This window comes from Artibeus jamaicensis, unplaced genomic scaffold (genome assembly GCF_021234435.1).
Source record: "Artibeus jamaicensis isolate MK-2021 breed Jamaican fruit bat unplaced genomic scaffold, CSHL_Jam_final scaffold_847, whole genome shotgun sequence".
In the NCBI taxonomy this organism is placed as follows: Eukaryota; Metazoa; Chordata; class Mammalia; order Chiroptera; family Phyllostomidae; genus Artibeus; species Artibeus jamaicensis.
Window position 1 is genome coordinate 8,531,717 of NW_026522057.1, and position 22,846 is coordinate 8,554,562.

Consider the following 22,846-nt stretch of genomic DNA (forward strand, 5'->3'; position numbering starts at 1 on the left):
CTCGGGTGTGCTGCACTGGGGCCGATGGACAACACTCTTCTAAGAACAGGAATGTGGACTAAGCCATCTCTGTACCTGGCCCAGCTTAGCCTGCCCTAAAGGCCAGCACACAGAGGACCCCAGTGAATGATACTGGGAGGGAGTGTGAGCAGGTAAGCATACTCAATGGCTCACACAGGCCGACATTTCTCCTCTAACGGGGCACTGACATTAAGGAACAGCTCAGCTCTGGCTTGAGCCAAGAATCCACACTGAGTTCTGCCTTGGAGCCTCCGGGGAACTACCCTGAGAAGAGTCCAATCATTGTTATCACTGTCCCAAGAGAACTGTACCATACACTGGCGTCTTCCCTGGCAGGATGACGATAATGAGCTGCAGCCCTGAGTAGGTGTTCTTGAGGTGCCGGAACATGGGCTCCACGCTGTCTGCCCCCTGCGCGTATTTGCAGAAGCAAGGCTGGCCCTGGATGGGCATCCCTGCATCCTTGGAAATCTTCCGCAGCTGGTCTGTGAAGTTCCTGCAGCACAAGCATTGTCATAACAGGAGGTGGTTAGGTTCTACTTAAATACCTCTGGTCAAACGCCTCCATCTTAGGTTCCTAGCACTATGACAGGTACAGAGATGAATGAGACATGCTCGCAACTACTGCCCAAAATATTCATAGTTGAGGAGGACAAGACAGAGCTCGCCAAATGTTCAAAGGCACCTGCAGAGAGCTGAGGGGGAGCTGAGGGAATTCTCAGGGTCCTCACCACCTCCCACTCAGAGCGGCTATTCCCGTGTTGTTACAAGTGCACAGCAATAGGCAGATGCCCTCTTTGCTCAAATTAAGTGAGTGGAACATAGGAGATGTTCGGTGAAAATGAGCTCCCTCCTCCCCTACTGTTTCTTTGAGGCTACAGATAAGAAAGAGTAATTCCACGAGCCTCTTTCCTTTGGCTTTAGGGCCCTGCCCTGGGAAAGGAAGACAAAGTGGGAAGAGAGGATACACTCAAAGGTTGTAATAGATTAAAAAAATGAAGCTACATAAATAATAATGACAGACTGAACAGGAGGAAATTTGTGAAAACCCTGCCTTTAGATTAAAAGCAATAATGCCCTGGCCAGGTGGCTCAGATGGTTGGGGTGCCACCCCGTACACCAAAAGGTTGCGGGTGTGACCCCTGGTGAGGGCACATGCCTGGTGGTGGGTCTGATCCAAGTCAGGGCACATATGGGAGGCAACCAATTGGTGTTTCTCTCTCTCCCAAATCAGTAAACATAGTCTTAGGTCAGGATTTAAAAAAAGAAAGAAAAGAGCCCTGGTGTGGCTCGGTGGACTGAGTGCCAGCCTGCAAACCAAGAGGTTGTCAATTCAATTCCCAGTCAGGGAACATGCCTGGGTTGCAGGCCAGGTCCCCATTTGGGGATATGTGAGAGGCAACCAATTAATATTTGTCTCGCACACTGATGATTCTCCCCCTTTCTCTCTTCCTTCCCCTCTCTCTCTCTCTCTCAAAAAAAAAGCAATAATGTACAAATAGAGAAAAAAAGCAAAATGTTTAGAGGATGCTATTATATAGTATATAAATATCAGTATGATTGTAAACCCAATGTAGTGAGAAAGTATTTTTCACATATTTATTAAAAACCATAAGACACTGCTATGGAAAATTTAATACCATTTATATACATATAGGTATAAATTGGATGGGAAGGTTATAGTAATTCATAAGACTAGCTGCATTAGAAGGGAGAAACGGGACCAGGATGGGGGATATAAAGGAAATGTCGAATTTATCTATAATATTGTATCTACCTAGAAAAAATTAAAATAAATGATATAACTCAGGGTAATGGATACATGGGTGTTTGCCATATTATTCTAATTTTTCAAAATACATCCGAGAGTAAAGAAATACAGCCTAACCATTATTTCATGTAAATAAGAGTTACGTCTTTTGACAAACCGTTAATAGTATTTTTTTTCCATTTCTCTTCCATTATATACAACTGCAGTGTAGCCACTAAGAAAACCAATGTGTTACTAGATTCCAATAGTGTATCTCTATTTCAAGGAAACTGGTAGTCCCAATTTCCTCTCTATTACCAGATCATTTGGGACATTGTATCCAGTGCTGAGGGCCACAGAGTCTTCAGCGAAGTTTAAAATGGGGAAGGTCCTGAAATCATACACTAAAAATTATATACATATACATACATGTGTGTATAGGTATATATACACACACGCATACATATACATATATATCACCTTCTTTCAGATATATATATATATATATATCTATATATATATGAAATATAGGGGCCTCTTCAACAACAACAAAAAAATCTGAGGGTTGGCCCTAGCAATGCCTCATCCATGAGACAAGGGAAAGACATGAGAACAAGAGAGAAGCACACAGAGAACAGAACTACCAACAAGGGGACACAAAGGCGTAAATGCAAAGAACTAGGAGCATTTCCAAAACTGCTAAAACCAGCCCTCCAATGCTAGGCCAAGGCTAGAAGAAGCCCGGCTTAAATAGGGTTAAGACACCAAGAACCCAGGAAAGGGCACAAGAGGAACCCATTTAAAACAAACTACAGCAAAATACAGTAGTAGTTGGTTACCTGGGGGGGGGGGGGGGGGGGCAGGGAAACCGGAGTGCCCACATTCATCCAGGCCAGCTGAACTCACCGGGGCACACATCTCTATTATCCTTATAACTGTCCAAAGTGGTCAGCTCCACCATCTCTTCCTCAGCCTCATAGTAAACCAACCCCAGATCCAGAGAAGTAAGAAACCACCACTTCAACAGACTGCAGGAACTACCAAACTGTGTATTTTAAAAGAGTGAATTTTTTGGTATTTGAAATATATCTCAATAGAGCTGGCTGGTGTGGCTTAGTGGATTGAGTGCCAGCCTGCGAACCAAAGGGTAGGGGCATATGCCTGGGTTGCAGGCTGGGTCCTCGGTGGGGGTTGCACGAGAGGCAACCACACATTGATGTTTCTCTCCCTCCCTAAAAAAAAAACCAAAAGACTGCAGGGAGTCAGCGACTTCTTCCACCTAACTCATTCACTCACTCCAGACCACTACTCCCCTACCCTGTTCCTTTTAAACCATTTGGCTGTGTCACTTTCGTTGTTGCTACCTACGCTAGCCCCTCAGCAACAGGAGGAGGTGGCTCAGAGGTCTTTGCAACTCATGTTCACCTGATTCAGGTTATTTGGACCTAGCTGAACAAATTTTGTACAGGGACAGGACAGCTCAGAGGACCAGCTGAATAAGTTGCTTTCTTTTGTTTCCAATTAGGAATATAAGCTTTGAAGCCTCAGATCCGATTTGATCCCAGCCCTGACACTTTCTTCATATGCAAACTTTGTACAAGTTACTTAACCTCTTTGAACCTCAGTCTCTAAGACTGCTCAAAATGATATGATACCTCAGTCTCAAAACATAAAATTAGGTACAATGTTGGCATAAATGCTAGCCATTACTATTATTTATTACCATGTTAATAATCATAACAAAAGAATTCAGGACTCCCTCCGGAGACTCACGCCCTGAAATCATCATCTCTGAACAGAGAGAGCTCCTTATCAAGACTCCTGACCACAGACTGGCAGAAAGGAACAGCAGAAGTTTGAACTAGACGGCACAAGGGGGCAGAGCCAAAATCAGCAAGAGCACACTGCAGATCTAACCTTGGCCTCTCAGAAGTGGGGGAAAGTAGGCAACCTAGGGTCCTTTTCCCACCCTTCCCTCCATACACCCGGCCCTCCTTACTTGAGCACTTCTTCTCGACACTGTTTTTGGGGTGCGAAGCAGGCGATGGCCCAGACCTTGATCTCAATCCCATTGTAGAACTGTTTCCCCCGCATGTCCCAGACACCCTGATTGGGTGTGGCAATGGCCCGATTCTGGGGTAGGCAAAGGGGGGGCGCCCAGGTGAGCCTCATGGGTAGGGAGAAAAAGCCCCTGGTTATAAATCCCAACCTCCCCCCAAAATGCCCCAGAGATTTTGTCTGGCCCTGACCCTGCTCACCCGGCCGCCATACTGCAAGATGGGAGCCGGCAGCACTCGTCCTGTCACCTCCGTCATGTCATCCTTCACTTTGATCCCAAATTCCTGGATGTACGGGTCTAGGTTATAGCTGGCATTCTTCATCTGCAAGACAATAAAAGGGGATCTCAGGAGAGCAGCAGCTTGGTAATACTGCTCACCCTCTGGGTCCCAAACGGAATGCCCTGGGCAGCTGAGAGTGGTGAGAAATAGCCCTAAAAAGGGAGGGAGACTGGAAGATGATGTAGTGAGAGTGGATAACATAGGGAAGTAATATAAAAGGGGAAAAAAATATAAAAAGGGAAGCAAAGTAGCTATAGGGTCAAGAAGCAAGAGAAGTCCCACTGAGTCCCAAGCAACAAGTCTAGACTCGGGTCCTCCTGAGAGTCCTGTCCAGGCAGAAAAGCATCTATGCTCCCAGGGGCCCCAGTGACTGAGCAACCAAGTGCGCATTCTCCAAAGCCCCACTGACCAGGCGGCTGATCTCCTCCTGTCTGTCTGGGGCTGATCTAGCTGTAGCCTTTATCATGGTCGAAGTCTGGTTGTCAGTCAGCTTCTTAATGCAGCGCTGCCCAGCCACAATGTTACAGACCTGAGGAAACAAGGAGGATAAGTAGCTCTGGCTGGAGGTCAGTCCACCCTATACTCAGCCCCAGAGTAAGGGAAGAGACCTGGCCTGTCAGCCCTGGGAAGGAGACTGCAAAATCCCTTGGGCATACAGATTAGTTAGAAAATACCCGTGTGTAATACCAAAGACAATACAGACACTTTGTGATTGACAGCTAGGGATCCAGCACCAGATCTGGGCTCAGGTCTCATACGTTAAATGGGGAGAACAGTAACAATCAAATAGGGTTGCTCAGAGACTAAATAAAATGAAGCACTTAAAGGACTGAGTACAATTCTGGAACACAGAAAATACTCAATAAATTGCAGGATAACTTATTATTTACCAAAGGTCCCAGCAAAGAGCTCTTCTAAATACCAAAAACCTCAATATACACAAACTGGATTCCTAAAGTAGTAAGCATCTCTCTAATGGTGGCAGATAGTCTGCTGCTCTACCCTAAAACCCACCAAAAGAATACGGATGGCCATTCACTCTTAGAACCCCGTCTACAGATGATCACTATGAAAATCACTGCCTCAGTTGACTGAGTGTCTTCTGCTGGTATAAGAAATATCCTGCCACTCGGTCCCTCTGTTTGGGGCCGAAAAGAATCCAGTGGAGATCAGAAAAGACCTTCTAGTGCTATACTAGACTTCCATTCCCCCATATACTATATTCAGGATGCCATGGACAGAAAGTCTTTCACAGAACAGAGAGAGCCAGAAGGTGTAGAAGACTTGCGTTTAAAGCCCAGCTCTGCCCCATCTAGGTATGTTACCTTGGGCAGGTCTAGGTCACTTAACTGCGTCTTTATTTTAAGTCATGGGGAAAAAACACGGTCTCATGAAGTTGTTGTGAGGATTTAGAAGAAATGAAATATGTAACTTGCTTCTACAGGGCCAGCACTATGACAGTACAGTTCCCATTCTAATCTGCAGCAGAGTTCATGAGGAACAGTGGTCAGGAAAAACAGGGCAAGGTCGCCTGCCATTAAACTCTGTATCCCACGGAATACACAAATCAGTAAATTCGCTTCACGGAAAGCCAGAATTAAAATTTGTGAGGTTCCTCTCTTGAAGGCACCTTAAAGTTGTAACTCTCTAGAGATGTTTTTGGCTACAGAATCTGAGCCACACTAAGCAAAAGACTAAAGCAGGGATGCAGAGAAATTGGAACCCTTGCTGATGGGATGTAAAATGGTCCAGCCACTATGGAAAATATTATAGTGACTCCTCAAAAAATCAAACACAGAATCACTACATGATCCAGTAATTTTACTTCTCGGGATATACTCAAAAGAAATGAAAGCAGGGACTGAAACAATTATTTGTACACAGCATTCATAACAGCATTATTCACGACAGCTAAAAGGAGAAAGCAACCTGAGCTATATGTCAACAAATGAATGGATAAACAAAATGTGGTATATACATACAACGGCTTATTTAGCCTTAAATAAAAAAGAAATTCTGACATACGCTACAGCATAAATGAACCTGGAGGACATTGTGCTAAATCAAACAGGCCAGTCAAAAAGGCCACATAGTATATAACTTGATTTACATGAAATGTCCAGAATAAACAAATCTGCAGAGACAGAAATCGAGGAGTGATTACTAGGAAGGGTGAGGTGAAGGAATAGTAAGTGACTTGTAATGGGTATGGACTTTCTTCTGGGGGCGAGAAAACATTGTACTATCAGTTAGTGGTGATGGTTATATAACTGTGAAAACACTAAAAAACCACTGACCTGTGCATTTAAGGAGAGTGAATTTTATGGTACATGCATTATATCTTGATAAAGCTATTCTTTAAAAAGAAAAATCCTACCAGGCTATAATAGCCTGCATCACTTGGCCCTGCACCTCTCCCCCCCAATCATCTACTACATTTCCTCTCATACAGTACACGCCAGCCAGCCACTAAGGCCTCTGTCTATCCCTCAAAAAGATCCAAGCTTTGATCTGCTTCCGAGCTTCTGTACTTGCTATCTACCTCATGCCTGGAGGTCCCTTCCCTCGTGTGGTTACAAGGTTGATTCTATCTCGTAATTTGGGATTCGGCTCAAATGTCTCCTAAAAGAGGCCTTCCTGGACCACAATAACTAAAGTGGTTCTCCAACCCTCTCCACCCTTACTGCTACCCTTTAACCTGTTTTATTATTCTTATAGCACTTACCACCATCTGAAACTATCTTATTTATCAATTTATTGTCTATCTCCCCCTTCTAGAATGTAAGCTCCATGACAGCAGGGACCTTGTCTTGTTAATCTCTACATTCCCGGCACCTAAAAGAGTATATGACACATAGTAGGAGCTCAATAAATATTTGTCAAATAAACAGTAGTAAAAATCAAAATATAAGTCATATATAAATTATTCACCTAGAGAACTATTGTTCAAACAGAAGTTTTGTTGCTTTGCTGAGATATCTCAACTGGTAGTAGATATTACCTTAGCTGAGATCATCCCTAAATATTTCTGTTTACACCTCGGAGAAAATATTGCCTCCATCCCACTTTCTGTGCATCAGCATTTATTCAATAAATTCAAGTTCTTGGGTTTTGGGATTTCTTCTCTCTTCAGTCCAATTTCCTCCAGTTAGTTCTGAAATCCCCAAACCTCACAGAACACTTGATCTTTGGTCTGCTTTGACTCCTGCTGCTAGAACAAAGACAACGGTCCAGGCTAGTGCTTCTCCCAATTTCATGTTCCTACGAACGCTCTACGGATTCTGCTAAGGGACATTCTGATTCAGTAGGTCTGGTGGAACTTGAGAAGCTGCACTGACCACACTTCGAACAGCAACAGACTAGATGGTACAGTGGACAGCAGTAGTTTCTCGTTAGACATTTCAGCCAGTGTATGACTGACTAAATGGTTCTGTGTTTGTATGCTTTAACCTAAGAAGTATTACTATTCTTTCTTTAATTGCAGGACTTCAAATGTCTGTTGAAGCATAAAAATATAAAAAATCTTGGGGCTAAAGCTCTTTCACATTGACCAGCAGGAAAACAGGACTCGTATTATAGGTAAACATTCACCTCCATCTTCTGTAAAACAAGGTATATTTGTATCTACATGTTACTTAAGATCCCAGCTTCAGAGGACAGAGAAAGACCAATTAGGAGGACACAGATGTGGGTATCTGAAATCTCTGTCCTGAACAAAGTAATTACTTATTAAACAGTAAATACAGCCTTCACTTCTGCCTGGCGGCCCTGAAAAAACATGAGAGCAGAATTGGAAATAAGAAAATTTACCAGGTAAGAATGAGGCCTACATTTCACAGAACAACCTTGTATCTCTCAGCATGTCAATTTTCCAAATTTCGAAATGAAGATGAGAGATTACAAATGGAAGAACAGACCTCCAGTGATCAGTGCGCAGATACAATGCTTGCTGTTCCCCAGCCCAACCATTACTTGGCAGCCTTACCTCTAAGGGCAGGTAGGTATGCTTTTGTTCCTGGCCAACTTGCAGGCAGGGCAGGTGGGGATACTTGAGCTGAAGGTTATATTTCTGCTTGAAATACTGTGCCACCGTGCACTCCACAGTCTGTCCACTCTCCAGCTGCAAGGGAAACCTGTTTTGGGGAAAGGAAGGAGGTATCATAGCCCAGGATTGAATCCCAACCCTCTAGACCTACAACCACGGGAAGCCCCTGACTTGCCTTTATCCCTACCCAGCCTCTTTAGAGTTCTGCCACTCTTGGGAAAGCAGGCAACACAGGGCTCCAAAAGAGAAGCAAGTTCCACAACTGTCAGGACCACACCCGACTCGCCTGTATTTCTAGTGTGGAGCATAAAGCCTGACATAAAGTAGGCACTCATAACCCATTATAGTTTGAGGTCAAGGAGGTAGAGGAAATCTTCCTTCCCCAAGCTCTACGCAGTGAGAGCTTCCCCAAGGTCAAGCCCAGGAGCTTTCCTTCTCAGGTGGCAAAATAAGCTGAAAGAAATTCTAACATTTACAGAACTCATAAAGGAGTCAAGGGAAGATGCCTGATCTATGGTAAAGGCCCACAGAGGAAAGGTGGAGACCACGAAGGTAAAAATGGTAGGTTGAGTATTAATGGACCATAAAGCTGGGAGAGAGATACCAAATTCCCTCGGCTCATTCTCAGGGCCAGTGGGGCAGGAGGGAGTGAAGGAAATGTGCTGAAGTATCAACACTCTTCCCCCAACGGAAGGGCTTGGCAGCCCTGTCAACTTACGTCTGATGGCTGGCAGGGCGGCGGGTAACATTACACACGCGGTATTTCCTCTTCATCTGTCCACAGTGGGTCACTTCCACCTTCAGGCCTAGAATACACACACTGCTTGTCAGGGCTGAAAAAGGTTGCTCGTGTTCCCAAGCTTGGCCTCTCTCCTGAACATATCCCAAGGGAATTTCCTTTTCGGGCTAAAGAGAAAGTAAGGCTGCTGCTTCCCTGCCCTGCCTAGTTGGGTCCTTACCCTTGATCTCCTTGGTAAAGCGCACACGCTGAGAGTCCGTGAGCGGCTTGGGCTGTTCATCTATGTTCCTGATGTCCAGCACCTCACACATGAACTCGATCACTGGCTGCGCCTTGTAGAAGGCAGTGGCCGAGACTGTGGGGACAGAGTAGGTCTAGGTCAGCTGAGGTTCTCTCTTCCAGAATAAATGCGGATACTACTCTTTACACCCTCTTCCTTATAGGGTATTGGGATGGGGGAGGGGTCCGAGGGTTGTAGGGATTAGACTAGGAGTGTGGTTGCAGAGCTGGGAGGGATAAGGCTGGGAGCGTGGTCACTGGACTCAGGGTGCCCCTGGCTCCATAGCTCTCCCCACTCACCATCAATGTTGAGCATCATCTTCCACATGGCAGGGCGCACAGACTGGTGAAAGCCGAACCAGACCTCGCGCCCACCCCCCAGCGGGTGGTAGTAGCCCTCAGGCGGTGAGAAGAAGGAGCGGCCCACAGGGGTGTACCTGGCAGGGACAGGCAGAGAACTGGTCCCTCGGGCACAGGCCCCCACCCTGTGAGGCATCCTGGGCACGGAGGAGCCCTGGCCTGGAAGGCAGGACACCAGGGCTTTAATTCCAGCTCTGATCATTTACTAGTTGTGTAACTGACCTTGTGAAAGTCTCTACCCTTTCTCTGCCCTGAAGGGACAGATGGGGCACAGCCCAAAGATATCTAAAAGGGACAGGGCCAATGGTTTAAACCATCTAAACGCATATACACACTTGCCTGGCATATGGTAGGGCTTCAAAGAATACTCTGTTTTAAAGACACACTGTAGAACCTTAATATGCACTCGTTTCCCTCCTCCCCCCATAGCAGTTCTGACACCAAGCAGCAGCCCAGATATTAACTATACCCAGTACCTCATGGATGCCAGGTGCCGCATGGCCACATCCAGGGCTTGCACAGACTCCAGCGGAACAGGGATCTGGCCACTGACCAGGGCCTCATGCAGCATGCGCCAGCTCACAATGGCCAACCACTTGATGGAGACTTTGAATATTCTGTCTTTCCCTTCTCCAGGGATTGTCACCTCAAAGTCGACCTTCAGTAGAGAGAAAGGGATGAGGGATTGCCAGTACTTTCCCACAGGCTAACACTCTCTGCCCTATCTCAACTGTCCTCCTCCCCATGGATTTGCTAGGACTCTGCCCCTTAAGGGGCTCACAAGGAAGACTTCAGAGTAAACGCAGCCTCTTAGTCTCCAGCCGCCTTGGCTCAGTGCTTTTGTCTCTCTCACCCACACCTAGCGGAAAGTCCTTAAGGTCTAGGTCTGCTCTGAGTCTACTCTCAATCTGTCTAAAACAGGGATAGACATACAATAGGCTGAATAAACACCAGCATCTACCCATCCCTCACCCTAAAACACACTTTCTCAGCACAAAAGATGAAAAGGACCTCTGGACTGCCAGACTCCAAAGAGGCTTACAGGAGCTCTGTCCCGCCCCAGACCCTCTGAAACAGGCCCGACTCCCACCTTACCCGTTCATTGCCAATGGGTAGTGCTGTGACAGTGTAAATGTTCTTCTTTCCATCATACACGGGCTTGCGGTCACCAAAGATCTGAGGCTTGAAATGCTGGACCATGTATTCCACCACTTCCCTGTGCGGGATAGGAACAGCCTGTAGAAGCTGACAGACTACCACTTCACGCTTTTGGGCGCAACTCGAAGTCCAGGCAACATTTTATCTACTATATTCTCTCCTAGCAGCTACTTTTAATCTCATCTACTCTATCACGGTGCTTCTCAAACTTCAATGTTCTAAGAATCACCTGGAGATCTTATTAAAATGCAGATTGTGACTCAGTAGATCTAGAGCAAAACCTGAAATTCTACATTTCTAACATGTACCCAGGTGATGCTTCTGGTCTTCACATTACTAATGCTTTAAAGGACCTGAAAGAGTAAGTGCCTTGTGAGCAGAGAGGGAGGCTGAGGGGAGAGTGGCTTCCTCTGAGGGCCTGTCCAGAATCAGGAACAGAACTGAGGCTCCTCCAATTTCCAAGCTGCTAAGCAAAAAAAATATAGGTGGGGAAGCGATCTAAATTGGAACAGGAATAAACTGTGGAAGAAGACTCTTCTCTCTCCCACCTCCCTGAAGCCCTTAGTTCCCACCATCCTGCTTCCTCTCCATTGTCATCTCTCTAGATTTCACTTCCTGTCCCCTGCCACTTAGATACCAACTACCCTGCAAAATCCCAGCCCACCCAACTATCTGACATCTTCGCTTTCTAAACCAAAGCTTTTAACAACTACTGAACAAAAAAGACTCAAAATGTGTATTGGAAACAACTGTAAACACATGGTTTCAATCCCGACAGGCTTCACTGCTACCCGGCAATCTTTTTCATGTTCCTGATCACTTCCATCCCTCACAGACTATGTCAAAACTTCTCTACTACCTTTTAAATCCAGAATCCATTTCTATTTCCTATCAAAAAGCAACTCTGCCTGGCTGGTGTGGCTCAGTGGATTGAATACCAGCCTGAGAACCAAAGGGTGGCCAGTTTGATTAAGAGTCATGGCACATGTGTGAGTTGCAGGCCAGATCCCCAGTAGGGGGCGCTCAAGAAGCAACCACACATTAATATTTCTCTTCCTCTCTTTCTTCCTCCCTTTCCCTCTCTAAAAATAAAATCTTAAAAAAAAAAAGAAAGCAACGCTACAACTCTAAACACTAAACCATAGCAAGCCTCTTTTTTTTCTTTCCTCTCATTTGAAATATCCTTCTACATATGATTTTTTAAATGTAATCTTTACTGTATTTTTTCCATTATCATTTAATCCCTTTATACCCTTCTCTGCCCATATGTGATTTTTAAACATCTGAAAAATATGTCCAATTCCACTCATTAGTGGAACATAATTTTTAATTAGTTAAAATACAGAAAAACAGACACACAGACCAATGGAACAGAACTGAGTGCCCAGAAGCCCACACATGTATGAGCAACTAATTCACAACACAGGAGCCAAGAATACACAATGGAGAAAGTCTCTTCAACAAACAGTATTGAGAAAATTGGACAACCATATGCAAAATAATGAAACTAGACAACTATCTTATCTTAAACTACACACAAAAATTCACTCAAGATGGATTAAAGACTTGAATGTAAGACCTGAAACAATAAAAGCTTCAGGACACTGATCTTAGTGGTGGTTTTGTGAATTTGACTCCAAACACAAGAGAAGCAAAAAACAAAAATAAACAAATGGGACTACATCAAACTATAAAGGTCCTTCGCAGCAAAGGAAATCATCAGCAAAACAAAAAGGCAACCTACTGAATGGGAGTAAACATTTGTAAATGATGTTTCTAATAAAAGGTTAAATATCCAAAATATATAAAGAACACATACAACTCAATAACAACAAAAACAACAACAAAAACAAATGGGGGGAGGGGAGTATAAGGGAGATAAATGGTAATGGGGAAAAATACAATTAAAAAATAAATTAGAGCACAGGCCTGTGAACCAAAGGATCACGGTTCGATTCCCAGTCAGGGCACATGCCTGGGTTGCAGGCCAGTTCCCAGCAGGGGACGCACGAGAGGCAGCCATACATTGATATTTCTCTCCCTCTCTCCTTCCCTTCCCCTCTAAAGATAAATAAATAAAAAACTTAAAATATATATATAAATAAATTAGCCCTGGCTGGTGTGGCTCAGTGGACTGAGCGCTGCCCTGCAAACAAAAGGGTCACAGGTTCAATTCCCAGTCAGGGCACTTGCCTGGGTTGTGGGCCATGTCCCCAGTAGAGGGCACAGAAGAGGCAACCACACATTGATGTTTATCCCCCTCTCTTTCTCCCTTCCATCTCCTCTGTCTAAAATGAGATAAATAAAATATTTAATAAAGAAATAAATAAGCCCTGGCTGGTGTAGCTCAGTGGATTGAGCGCCAGCCTATAAAACAAAAGGTTGCTGGTTCAATTCCCAGTCAAAACACACATGCTTGGGTTGTGGGCCAGGTCCCCACTGGGGGCGTGTGAGAGGCAGCCAATTGTTTCTCTCATACACAGATGTTACTCTCCCTCTTTCTGAAATAAATAAAATCTTAAAAATAATTAATTAATTAAAAAACTGAATAAAAAAGTGGACAGAGGGTCTGAACAGATATTTTTCAAAGGAAGACAGATAGGTGGCCAAGAGGCATATGAAAAATGTTCAATATCACTAATAATTAGGGGACTGCAAATCAAAACCATGCGCTATTATCAAAAAGAGAAAATAACAACTGTTGGCAGTAGCTATTATCAAAACAGCTATTATCAAAATAATCAATAGCTCTTATCAAAGAGAAAATAACAAGTGCTGGCAAGGTGTAGAGAAGAGGGAACCTTTATGCGCTGTTGGTGGAGTTGTCAATTGGTGCAGCTGGAAAACAGCATGGAGGATCCTCAAAAAAAAAAGAACTACCATATGACCTAGCAATTCTTCTTCTGGGCATTTATCCAAAGAATATGAAAACATTCATTCAAAAAGATATATGTACCCTAATGTTCACTGCAATAGTATTTATTATAGTCAATATTTTGAAACAACCACTAGTGTCTACCAACGAATGAATGGATAAAGAAGACGTGAGATGTATTATCAATTGAACACCACTCAGCCATAAAAATGAGGAAATACCGCCACTAATGACAACAGGGAGGGATCTCGACAGTATTATGCTAAGTGAAATCAGAAGAAAAAGGACAAAAACTTTATGATTCCTCTCATACATGGAATATAAACCAAGAAGTAACAAACAAACAAAACAAAACAAAACAAAGACAAACTCAAAGACACCAGACAACATATTGGTGTTACCAGAGAGAAGAGGGGTCAGAGGAGGGCAAAACAGATAAAGGGGGTTAAATATGTGGTGATGGATGGAAACCAGGCTTTCAGTGGTGAACACACACCAGAATATGCAGATATCAAATTACAATGTCCTATACCTGAAATTCATGTTATTATTAACCAATGTTAACTCAATTTAAAAAAAAAGCCAAACCATGAGTCCACGTAGGAGATGATACTTTTCAAATGAATTAAAATTCTATTATAAAAGATGAGAAAAGTAATTAAAAAATTAAATTCAAATACATTTTCTACTTATCAAAATGTCAAAGATCACAAACTATAATATGCTGGATTGCTGCAGATATAGAGAAGAGGCGTTTGTAAGAACTTGCTAATGGGAGTATAAATTGGTTCAACTTACCTAATAAAAGCTAGCAATTATGTCAAAAATTTTAAATGCACTGTGCCAGCAAATCCTAGGAGTGCCTAGGAATTTATCCTACAGACACACTCATACTTGAGCTAAAAAATGTATCTATATTTAATAACATTCAATACAGTTACATTTTTGTAACAAGTTTAGACTCACCCTAAATGTTCTTCAATAGTTATTAAATATGTTATAACAATATCACATTCAATGGACTACCTATGGAGTTATGAAGGCAGACATGTATGCATTGATATATATTATTTTCCAAAATATACTGTTCAGTAGGAAAAAAACAAGGTACAGAATAAGGTATACAGGATTCTATATTCTATACAATTAAAAAATATTCTACATACATATATTCTTGCATATGCAAAAAAATATCTGGAAGCATACTCAAGACTGGTAACAATCATACTAAAAAATGGTAACAACAGATGCCTCTAGGGAAAGGGACTAGGGTACTGGAAACCAGGGTAACAAGACATTTTTCACTGCTACTCTTTTTGTAATATTTTAAATTTCTTTCTTTTTAAAACATTTTATTTATTTATATAGAGAGGGGGAAGGGAAGGAGAAAGAGAGGGAGAGAAACATCAATGTATGGTTACATTTCATGCGCCCCCTACTGGGGACCTGGCCTGCAACACAGACATGTACCCTGACTGGGAATGGAACTGAAAATTCTTTGATTCGCAGAATGGCACTCAATCCACTAAGCCACACCAGCCAGGACGTTTTTAACTTTCTGTACATTGCTTGTATATAATTTTCAAATAATAATGAAATAAAATTTAACAATTTTGAATTGGCTAATCCTTCCAAATGTGTATCTTACAAAGTCCTCTTGCTTCAGCAAGGACATCCCACTCATTCTTCCTCTCTGTCATGTACCTTTAAGCTCTTCTCAACTAGTTCCTTCTCCTCAGTTTATAAATATATCCATGTCTCTCTTTTTTTTTTAAAGATTTTATTCATTTATCTTTAGAGGGGAAGGGAAGGAGGGAGGGAGAGAAACATCAGTGCATGGTTGCCTCTCGTGTGTCCCCCACTGGGAACTGGCCTGCAACCCAGGCATGTGCCCTGACTGGGAATTGAACCACGATCCCTTAGCTCGCAGGCCCACGCTCAATCCACTGAGCTACATCAGCCAGGGCTCCATGTCTCATTCTTAAATACTTTTCAATCATTCATTTGGACAAATATTAAAATGTGCTAGGCTAGGCGCTGCACTTGACCACTATAATCCTCCCAGCCAATGTATTTCCTCTCCCCACGTTGCACGGCCAAGCTATCTGGGAAAAGCTATCTGGTCTCACTGTCCCTACCACGTTACCTTCCACTCATTCCTTAACTCGCTGTAGTTAGAGTACAAGCCCAACTACTCTAACAAAACCGCTCTAATAAAAGATACCTAAGAGTCAAGTCCAATGATATTTTTCATCATTTTCCCTACTTGGAATCTCCTCCTCAAAAACTATCTTAAATTTAGTGGTATCACCCTCTAGTGTGTGTGTGTGTGTGTGTTTTCCCTTTTACCTCTCTGGATCCTCTTTCAAGGCTCTGAGACTCAGAAAAGTAAAGACTCCTCCTGTATTTGGTGTCTTAGGTGTGCATCATTTACCTGTTGACTCTGCGAGGACACTTATCCGGCTTGATATCCACCTCGTAGTGGTAGACGTCAATCTTAGGGATGTCCACCTCAAAGTAATTGGCCAGGAGCTTGATTGGTTTCCCCACTGTGCCAATGCCAGGCCTGCGAGGTGCTTGGAACACCTGCTGCAGAGGGGGCAGGTATGCGCCCGCAGCTACAAGACAAAGAGGCTGATGAGGGTAGAGTCTGGCAATCTCCTCACACACTTATCAGAAAAGGCACGAGGCTCCTAAGAGGAGAGGAGACTGCAAGGGGAGCTTCTTTCCTGACCACTTAAGCAAACCGAGGGCTTCTGCTGGCCCAGACAGCCCAGTTTCATTCTTTTAAAAGCTCTCTCCAGTTAGGAAAATGACCCTTGTCTATCGTAAATTCATTGAGTGAATATGTAATAAGTTCCTATTACATGTTCAGTAGAGGGGCTAAATCTGGCTCCCAGTAACAACCCCCCCCTTCTACCAGATTAACACACATGCCTCCACCAGGTATCTAACAGACCAAGGATGCCCTCCTCTCTGCCAGCCAGATGCTCACTTCATTCATCAGCACCCTGAACACAAAATAGCATCACCTTAATGCTCCTCTGTAGGCAGGAGGAAAATCCGAAGAAGCCTGTGTGGGCCAGTGTTTGAGAAAGGATTAAAGGCAACTGAATGGCTGAGGCTGGAGACAGAGAAGGGGAAAAGGCTACAAGGAGAGAGTTTGGAAACTAAGAAAAGGAGAGAGGCTGAAATGGGGAGCTGATGAAGAGACCGGACTGGCAGTCGACAAAAAAAGGCTTGAACTGGGAGCCAGAGAAAGATGGAAGGCTGCATGCAGTTAGGGGCTGAGACAAGAAACGTTAGAGTTGGGAGTTCGGTCAAGAATCAAGGCTGCAACTGGGGAAATAATAAAGGAAAAACTCACAAGAAGAAAAAGCTAAGGAATGAAGACATTCAGAATATAGGAGACTGAGGCAAGAGGAGGCTAGAGTAGAGGTCTTGGGAAGAAGAGGCAGCCTTTAGAATGCTGGAGAGGGGAGATACTGGCTCTGGGGAGGAGGATACAGGACTGCCTCTGTGGCCCACAGCTCCTTCCGCACAGAGAGCCCAGACAGCAGGAGAAAGGAATCAACTGCAAGACGGACAGGGCCCTGGGGACAGGGCGAGGGCAAGGCCAGCTCCCACTGCTTTCTCCTCTCTGGTCACCAGCCTGATCACTGCCTCTAGTTTTATTTTCTAGCTGAGGGGAAAAGGAGGGGAGAGGGAAACAGCTTAAGAGAAGCCTTTGTCCCAAGCTACTATTGTCCTTGCCAGTAGAGGACCAGCTCAGGTGGGAGGCGAGATGAATAAGCCAACCCAGAACCTCCCATCACCTCGGCTCGGTTTTCACAGTGGGCCAGACTCCGGGGGATGGGGCATATCCTCAGCTGGGGGGTCAGGAAGAGGTCAGAACCATTCACAGAGAGGGCCATGCTTCCCAGAGCTAAGCTGCTGTCTCCTTTTAACCACCTGTCAAATCCAGCCCCAGGATGCAGACTGTGGAACGCAGGCCCAACCTGAGGGGAAAGGCCTTAGAGACTCAGCCACATGGGGAAGTGAAAGCTTAACTATGAGCACCTGACCACCTACCCCAAAAAGAGGTAGACAGAAATTGTATACAAGGCACAGACACACACACACACACACACGACACATATCTGTCGTTCACATTCAAACACTCATTTAGACCTACACAAAACCTTTACACAGATACTCCTTCCTACCCTAGATTATAAATTCTTCAAAGGCAGAACTATCGGCTTGGGTCACTGCTGACCCTCCTGTGTGAATGTCTGGCACACAGGAAATGTTCAATGGACAGACACTAAGTGAACAAACAGATCCATAGACACACCACAAAGAACAGACACAGCACACAAACACAAAAACACCTGCAAACTGCTCAGAAACAATTACAAACTCTGCACAGGACAAACGCGTACCCTGGTAGATGCAGCTGGTAAAAGACACCCTTCCCCTCCACAAGTTCTTACATTCCCCTAACCTCCTTAGCCTCCCCAGACTGAATAATCAGCTGGAGCCTAGGAGAAAGGAGTCCCTAGAGCTGGGGGCAGGGTGGAACTGACAGCGGGGGCGGGGGAAACACAGACACTGGAGCCTCAAAGCCTTCTTGTCCCCAGAAAGAGGACTATAGGCCAGACAGTCTTAGGCACCAGGCACCCTTCACTCCAAGGAGGCTTTAGGAAAACAGGAAAGGCCCAGAGCTCTCCCTCATCCCCAAACTAGGGAAGGCAAGAGGAAGGAGTAAGTTCTGACCCATCCCATCCCCCTGCAAGCCTCACGGCTGCAGCCAAGTCCCCCCCTTACCTACCCTGCCCCCATCTTTTAGTCTGAGAAAGGGAGACACTTCCCCTCAAACCCAGACAGGGACAGACGGCCACTTTGTGATGCAGATGAGGGCCCCAGCAGAGAGGACAAAGCTTGGGCCTTGGGGGGAAGGGGCGGGGCCCTTCCTTGCAGACAAAAGCAAGGAAGGAGGGGCTGTGAAAAGGACACTCCCCCTCCCCCATCCCCAACCAGCCCTGAGAAGGAAAAGTAACAGAGCTGAAAGGCCTGGCTCAGGGGTTCCTTCCCTGCAGTTCAGAGACTCATAACCTCCTAAGGAACCAGACAGCTTGTATAAAACACAAACACAAGGCTAAGAAGCTAATTCTCCGAGAAGAATTTGTCTACGCATAAGTAGATACAAAATATTAAGTATCCGATTATGTTAGTAACAATTTATGTCACCCTGGAATGTGATTTCAATTTAATTAACAAACATGCACTTTGTGTCAGGGCCTAAACACGTGCTAGTCCCACAGGTAAATCAGACACTCCTGGACCCCCAGGGGGCTCCCAGTCCAGTCCATGTGCTTGGAACACACCTGAACAGAGAAGACACACTTGGACATAAGCCCAGTGAAGCTAGCAACATCACCTCGGTTTTGTGTATACTGTCCTCCAACTTCCAAGAGAAGAGTCTGGGCCTAGCAAGGAGACAGTTATGGGGTACCTTCATCCCCAGCTTCCAGAATCAATTTCAATTATGCCGTTTGGTGAGTCAAAGCCTGTCCCACTAGGCTACAGTCAACTCCAGATACCAGGCTTTAGTCCCTTCCCTAGAAGCTTATTTCTTATAACAAACAAGTCAGTTTTTATAACACTTTAAAATTTTATTTATTTATTTATTTATTTATTTTTAGAGAGAGGGGAAAGAAGGGAGACAGAAAGGGAGAGAAACATTGATGTGAGAGAGAACCATCGATCAGTTGCCTCTCGCACACCCCCAACCAAGAACCTGGCCCACAACCCAAGCATGTACCATGACTGGGAGTGTGACCAGCAACCTTTCAATCTGAGGCATGATGTCTAACCCATTGAGCCACACCAGTCGGGCTCAGTTTTGTTTTCTTTTTTAATCACCCCAGCCAATTCTCCAAGAAGTCTGTTGGGAATCTATCAGAATAAAATAATTAAAAGTCTGGTATGGAAGTCAGCTCCTGGAAATCTATTGGAACCTCTGTGCCCTACTCCTACTATCATCCACAGGTTGTTGCAAACAGTGGCCAGCCTAGGAAACCGAGAGCGTTCCTGGAATGGCAAGACAGGCCTAAGAGAAGTAGTTCTCTGAAGCTGCTCCCTCCCTGTACTCTATCTTAAGACCTATAAAGACTTTACAAGGTTGTTTTTGCTGGGGGTGGGGGGGGGGGGGGGGCGGGAGGTACTTCTAGATCATTGAATGGATTAACTTGAATGAGTTGGTAGGAGCTACTTCCTTGAGATTAGGTCTGGTATAAAAGACAAAGATTCTTCTACCAGAAATGAAATTCATCTCCCAAATGGAAATCCCACTCCCACTCCTACTCCCAGACCAAATGGAAGGAGGTGGTGTTCGATGCGACCTAAAGGATTCCAGCGTCCAGCCCTGACCAGTGTGGCTGATTTGGCTGGGCATTGTCCTACAAAGTGAATGGTCGCCTGTTAGATTCCCTTAGTCGGGAATAGGCTTGGGTTGTGGGCAACCTGGGTTTAGTCCCTGGTCAGGTGCGTGTGAGAGTTAACTGACCCATATTTCTCTCCCTTTATCTCTCCCTTCCTCTCTCTAACAATAAATAAATATAATCTTAAAAAAAAAAAAAAGGATTCCCAGGTCCAGGCTGCTCTGCCCATCAAAGTACCTAGGACGCAGGAGGCGTCACCACCCCACCGCCCATCCTGGGGACTCATCTTCTTGCGGAAGCCAAGCCTCAGTTCCTCTCCTGTTATAATTTCCTTTACTCCTGATTGCCCACGGGCAAGGAGACTCAGCAGGGCAAACGATATAACCCCCCTCCTCCCCTGAACAACTTCTTTGTGACAAAAGGCTAACTTGGCAACCTTGGGTCTATTGACATGACCCTGGCAATTTCTGGGGATTAGAGAGAGGAAAAAGATAAGATGCCCAGTGGGAGAGGGGAGCCATAAAAATATTAAGGTATAGAAAGAGATTAAGCTGTCACCTTGGGAGCCATTTCAATGCAAAGGTCATTATCCTTTGATTAAAAGATCCCATCTCTATGCAGTACTGGATCAGAAGCATGCAAACCAGGCAGACAACCTCTTCCAGGTAAACCTGGTCCTGGCCCTGGTCCATCAGTAACCAACACCTTTTCTAAGGCCTATCTTTAAGGAGGACCCGCCCCAAGAACATTGCGTCCATCCCAGTCTTTCCTCATCCCAGTGGCAGAATAAGGCACTTGGCAAATTGAGACTGAGGATTTTCAGGGCCAGTGTAAGAACCCTTAAGATGGGGAAGGGGACCATTTCCATTTGCACTCTGCCAGTATAATCTTAGACAGACTGTACCCCACCAGCGCGCTCCTTTTTCCAAGCCAAACCACGCGGAATGGGGAGTAGGGGGAATTTGAGCAGCCACGCCCCCACCACATAGGGCAGCCCCTTCCAACGGACACCTCCGCGCATGCTCGGGCGCCTCTGCTCGAGCTCCCGGGACTCACGGGGGGAAATCCTAGGGCTGGATCCCCACCCACCGCCCCCTGACCCTCACCCCAGCGTCAGGCCCGGCTGGGCGGAGCTCACAGTCCAGCCCTGGCGCCTTCCCCCAAGAGACGTTAGCCCAGCCCAGAGACGCTGAACCCCCGCCCCTGGCATGCTGCAGCTAGGGCCCATCTGTGTCGACCCCCTCCTCTCCAGGACACCTGGAACCCGCCCCCTGCCACCTGCCGGGACTCTCCCTAGGCCTCCCGGGACCTTCGGGAGTTCTTACGTGTGTTGAGGCCCTTCTCCCAGATTACTTCCCACCTCCAGGATTGTACAGAGCCTCCTTTGATAAAAGGCCCCTATCTCTGAGCTCAGTTCACAAGGTTTCCCCCGGAACTGCACACAGCCCCTTTTAAACTGGGCCCCCCATCCCATAAGAGCCTCTCTCCTCACTCAGCAAACCTCCCCTCACTCGGAAATCCTGCTCTTCACGCAGGAGTCCTCTGGTCCTCTGGAACGTGCACAGTCTCTCCCCACCTCCCGGGGGCCCTTACCTGCTCCCGAGGGTCCCGCTTCCATCCCATATACCCGTGCGGAGATCAGGCGGCCTGGAGACTGTGGAGTCCAGTGTGAGGGGCCTAGGTACCCCGCACTCTAGCTGCTAGGGCTCCCGGGCCGGGCTCGGCTCCCGCCCCAAGCCCGGCCGCTTGCGCCGCCACCCCCGCAGCCTCCGTTGCCGCCGCCGCCGCGGAGCCTGCAGCAGCTCCCCCTGCGAGCACCCAGCCAGCTGCCAGTGCGCAGGCGCGACCGCCAGGCCCAGGGGGCGGACGGGAACGAGTCAAGCGGGGCGCTCCGACGGCAACAAAGGCCAACGGAGAGGGGCGGGGGCACCGGGGACCTGATGCAGCGGCCTCTGGCGGTCACCGGTCTGCATGCAGCCCGGCGGGAGGGCTTCAGTAGAGGCGCAGCGGAACCGCGCAGTGGCGTAAATGGGGCGGGGCGGGGAGGACACCCACCAGCAGCAACCTCGCGCCCTGTGTCTTTTCCCCAAGTAGGTCCCTTCGAGCTTACACATAGCCTCCCGGCTTCGCACGGAGCCCTGAGCACATTACGGAACCCCACCTCATTGTCAGGTCCCCCTCAACACTCCGAGCACCCCATTACCCAGGGGCCCTGCCTTCCACCTTTCCTCCCAGTCTCTCGCATCCTTCACGCTTTGGCTGCAAGGCGACTGCGAGAAGCCTTTCTCCGTCCCTAGTCACTGAACTCTCTGACGCCACCTTCTTTTCCAGGCCGCGTGCTGGGCGCTCAGACCACAGATATGAAAGAGACCCTGCCTGCCCTGGAAGATGTCACATTCAACTTAAGTGTGGCTACAGACCTCTCTGTGTGGGACCTGGGAAGCACCTGTCTCCACTTTCTCATCTGCTGCTCATGCCTGAACTCAATGTGCTTCTGTCCTCACCATGTCACTTAATTAAGACTTGTGTCGAAATTCAAAGGATAATTTTCAACTCTTATTTCTCTGGCACTATGATGCTCCTTACCTTTTGAGCCTTCTATTTGGCTTCAGCATTTTCTGAGATCTGCTGTTTAAGTCCTTTTCAGTTGTCTTCAAGGGCCCCCTTTTGCTTTTGCCCCGTTAAACGGGTTCACCATGATTTCAAACTCAGCTTTCTTCTAATTCAACTCTCCGCTTTTCCCTCGAAGGTTTCATCCATTCTTATGGTTCAACTATCTTTCCAAATCTCTATTTCCAGATAAGTCTCAGACTCGTATTTCTAAGTGTCTGCTGGACAGCTCCACCTGGATAGCC

At 46.0% G+C, this 22,846-nt stretch overlaps 1 protein-coding gene across 2 annotated transcripts in view; it reads right to left on the reverse strand.

Moving 5' to 3' along the window:
• AGO1 (argonaute RISC component 1) overlaps positions 1-21,827 on the reverse strand; it is a 38,574-nt gene extending 16,747 nt beyond the window's left edge. Inside the window, exons 1-12 of one of the 2 annotated variants that reach the window (XM_053660371.1) lie at positions 21,585-21,827; positions 16,001-16,184; positions 10,629-10,749; positions 10,010-10,191; positions 9,474-9,610; positions 9,115-9,249; positions 8,874-8,961; positions 8,096-8,243; positions 4,520-4,639; positions 4,021-4,152; positions 3,771-3,904; positions 333-517 (exon numbers count right to left, since the gene is read on the reverse strand). In XM_053660371.1, coding sequence (XP_053516346.1) covers positions 333-517; positions 3,771-3,904; positions 4,021-4,152; positions 4,520-4,639; positions 8,096-8,243; positions 8,874-8,961; positions 9,115-9,249; positions 9,474-9,610; positions 10,010-10,191; positions 10,629-10,749; positions 16,001-16,184; positions 21,585-21,609 — 1,591 coding nt within the window. In that variant the 5' untranslated portion in view covers positions 21,610-21,827. The remainder of the gene's footprint in view (positions 1-332; positions 518-3,770; positions 3,905-4,020; positions 4,153-4,519; positions 4,640-8,095; positions 8,244-8,873; positions 8,962-9,114; positions 9,250-9,473; positions 9,611-10,009; positions 10,192-10,628; positions 10,750-16,000; positions 16,185-21,584) is intronic. The other variant, XM_037149320.2, reaches the window with a different exon arrangement.
• Positions 21,828-22,846: the final 1,019 nt, after the last annotated feature.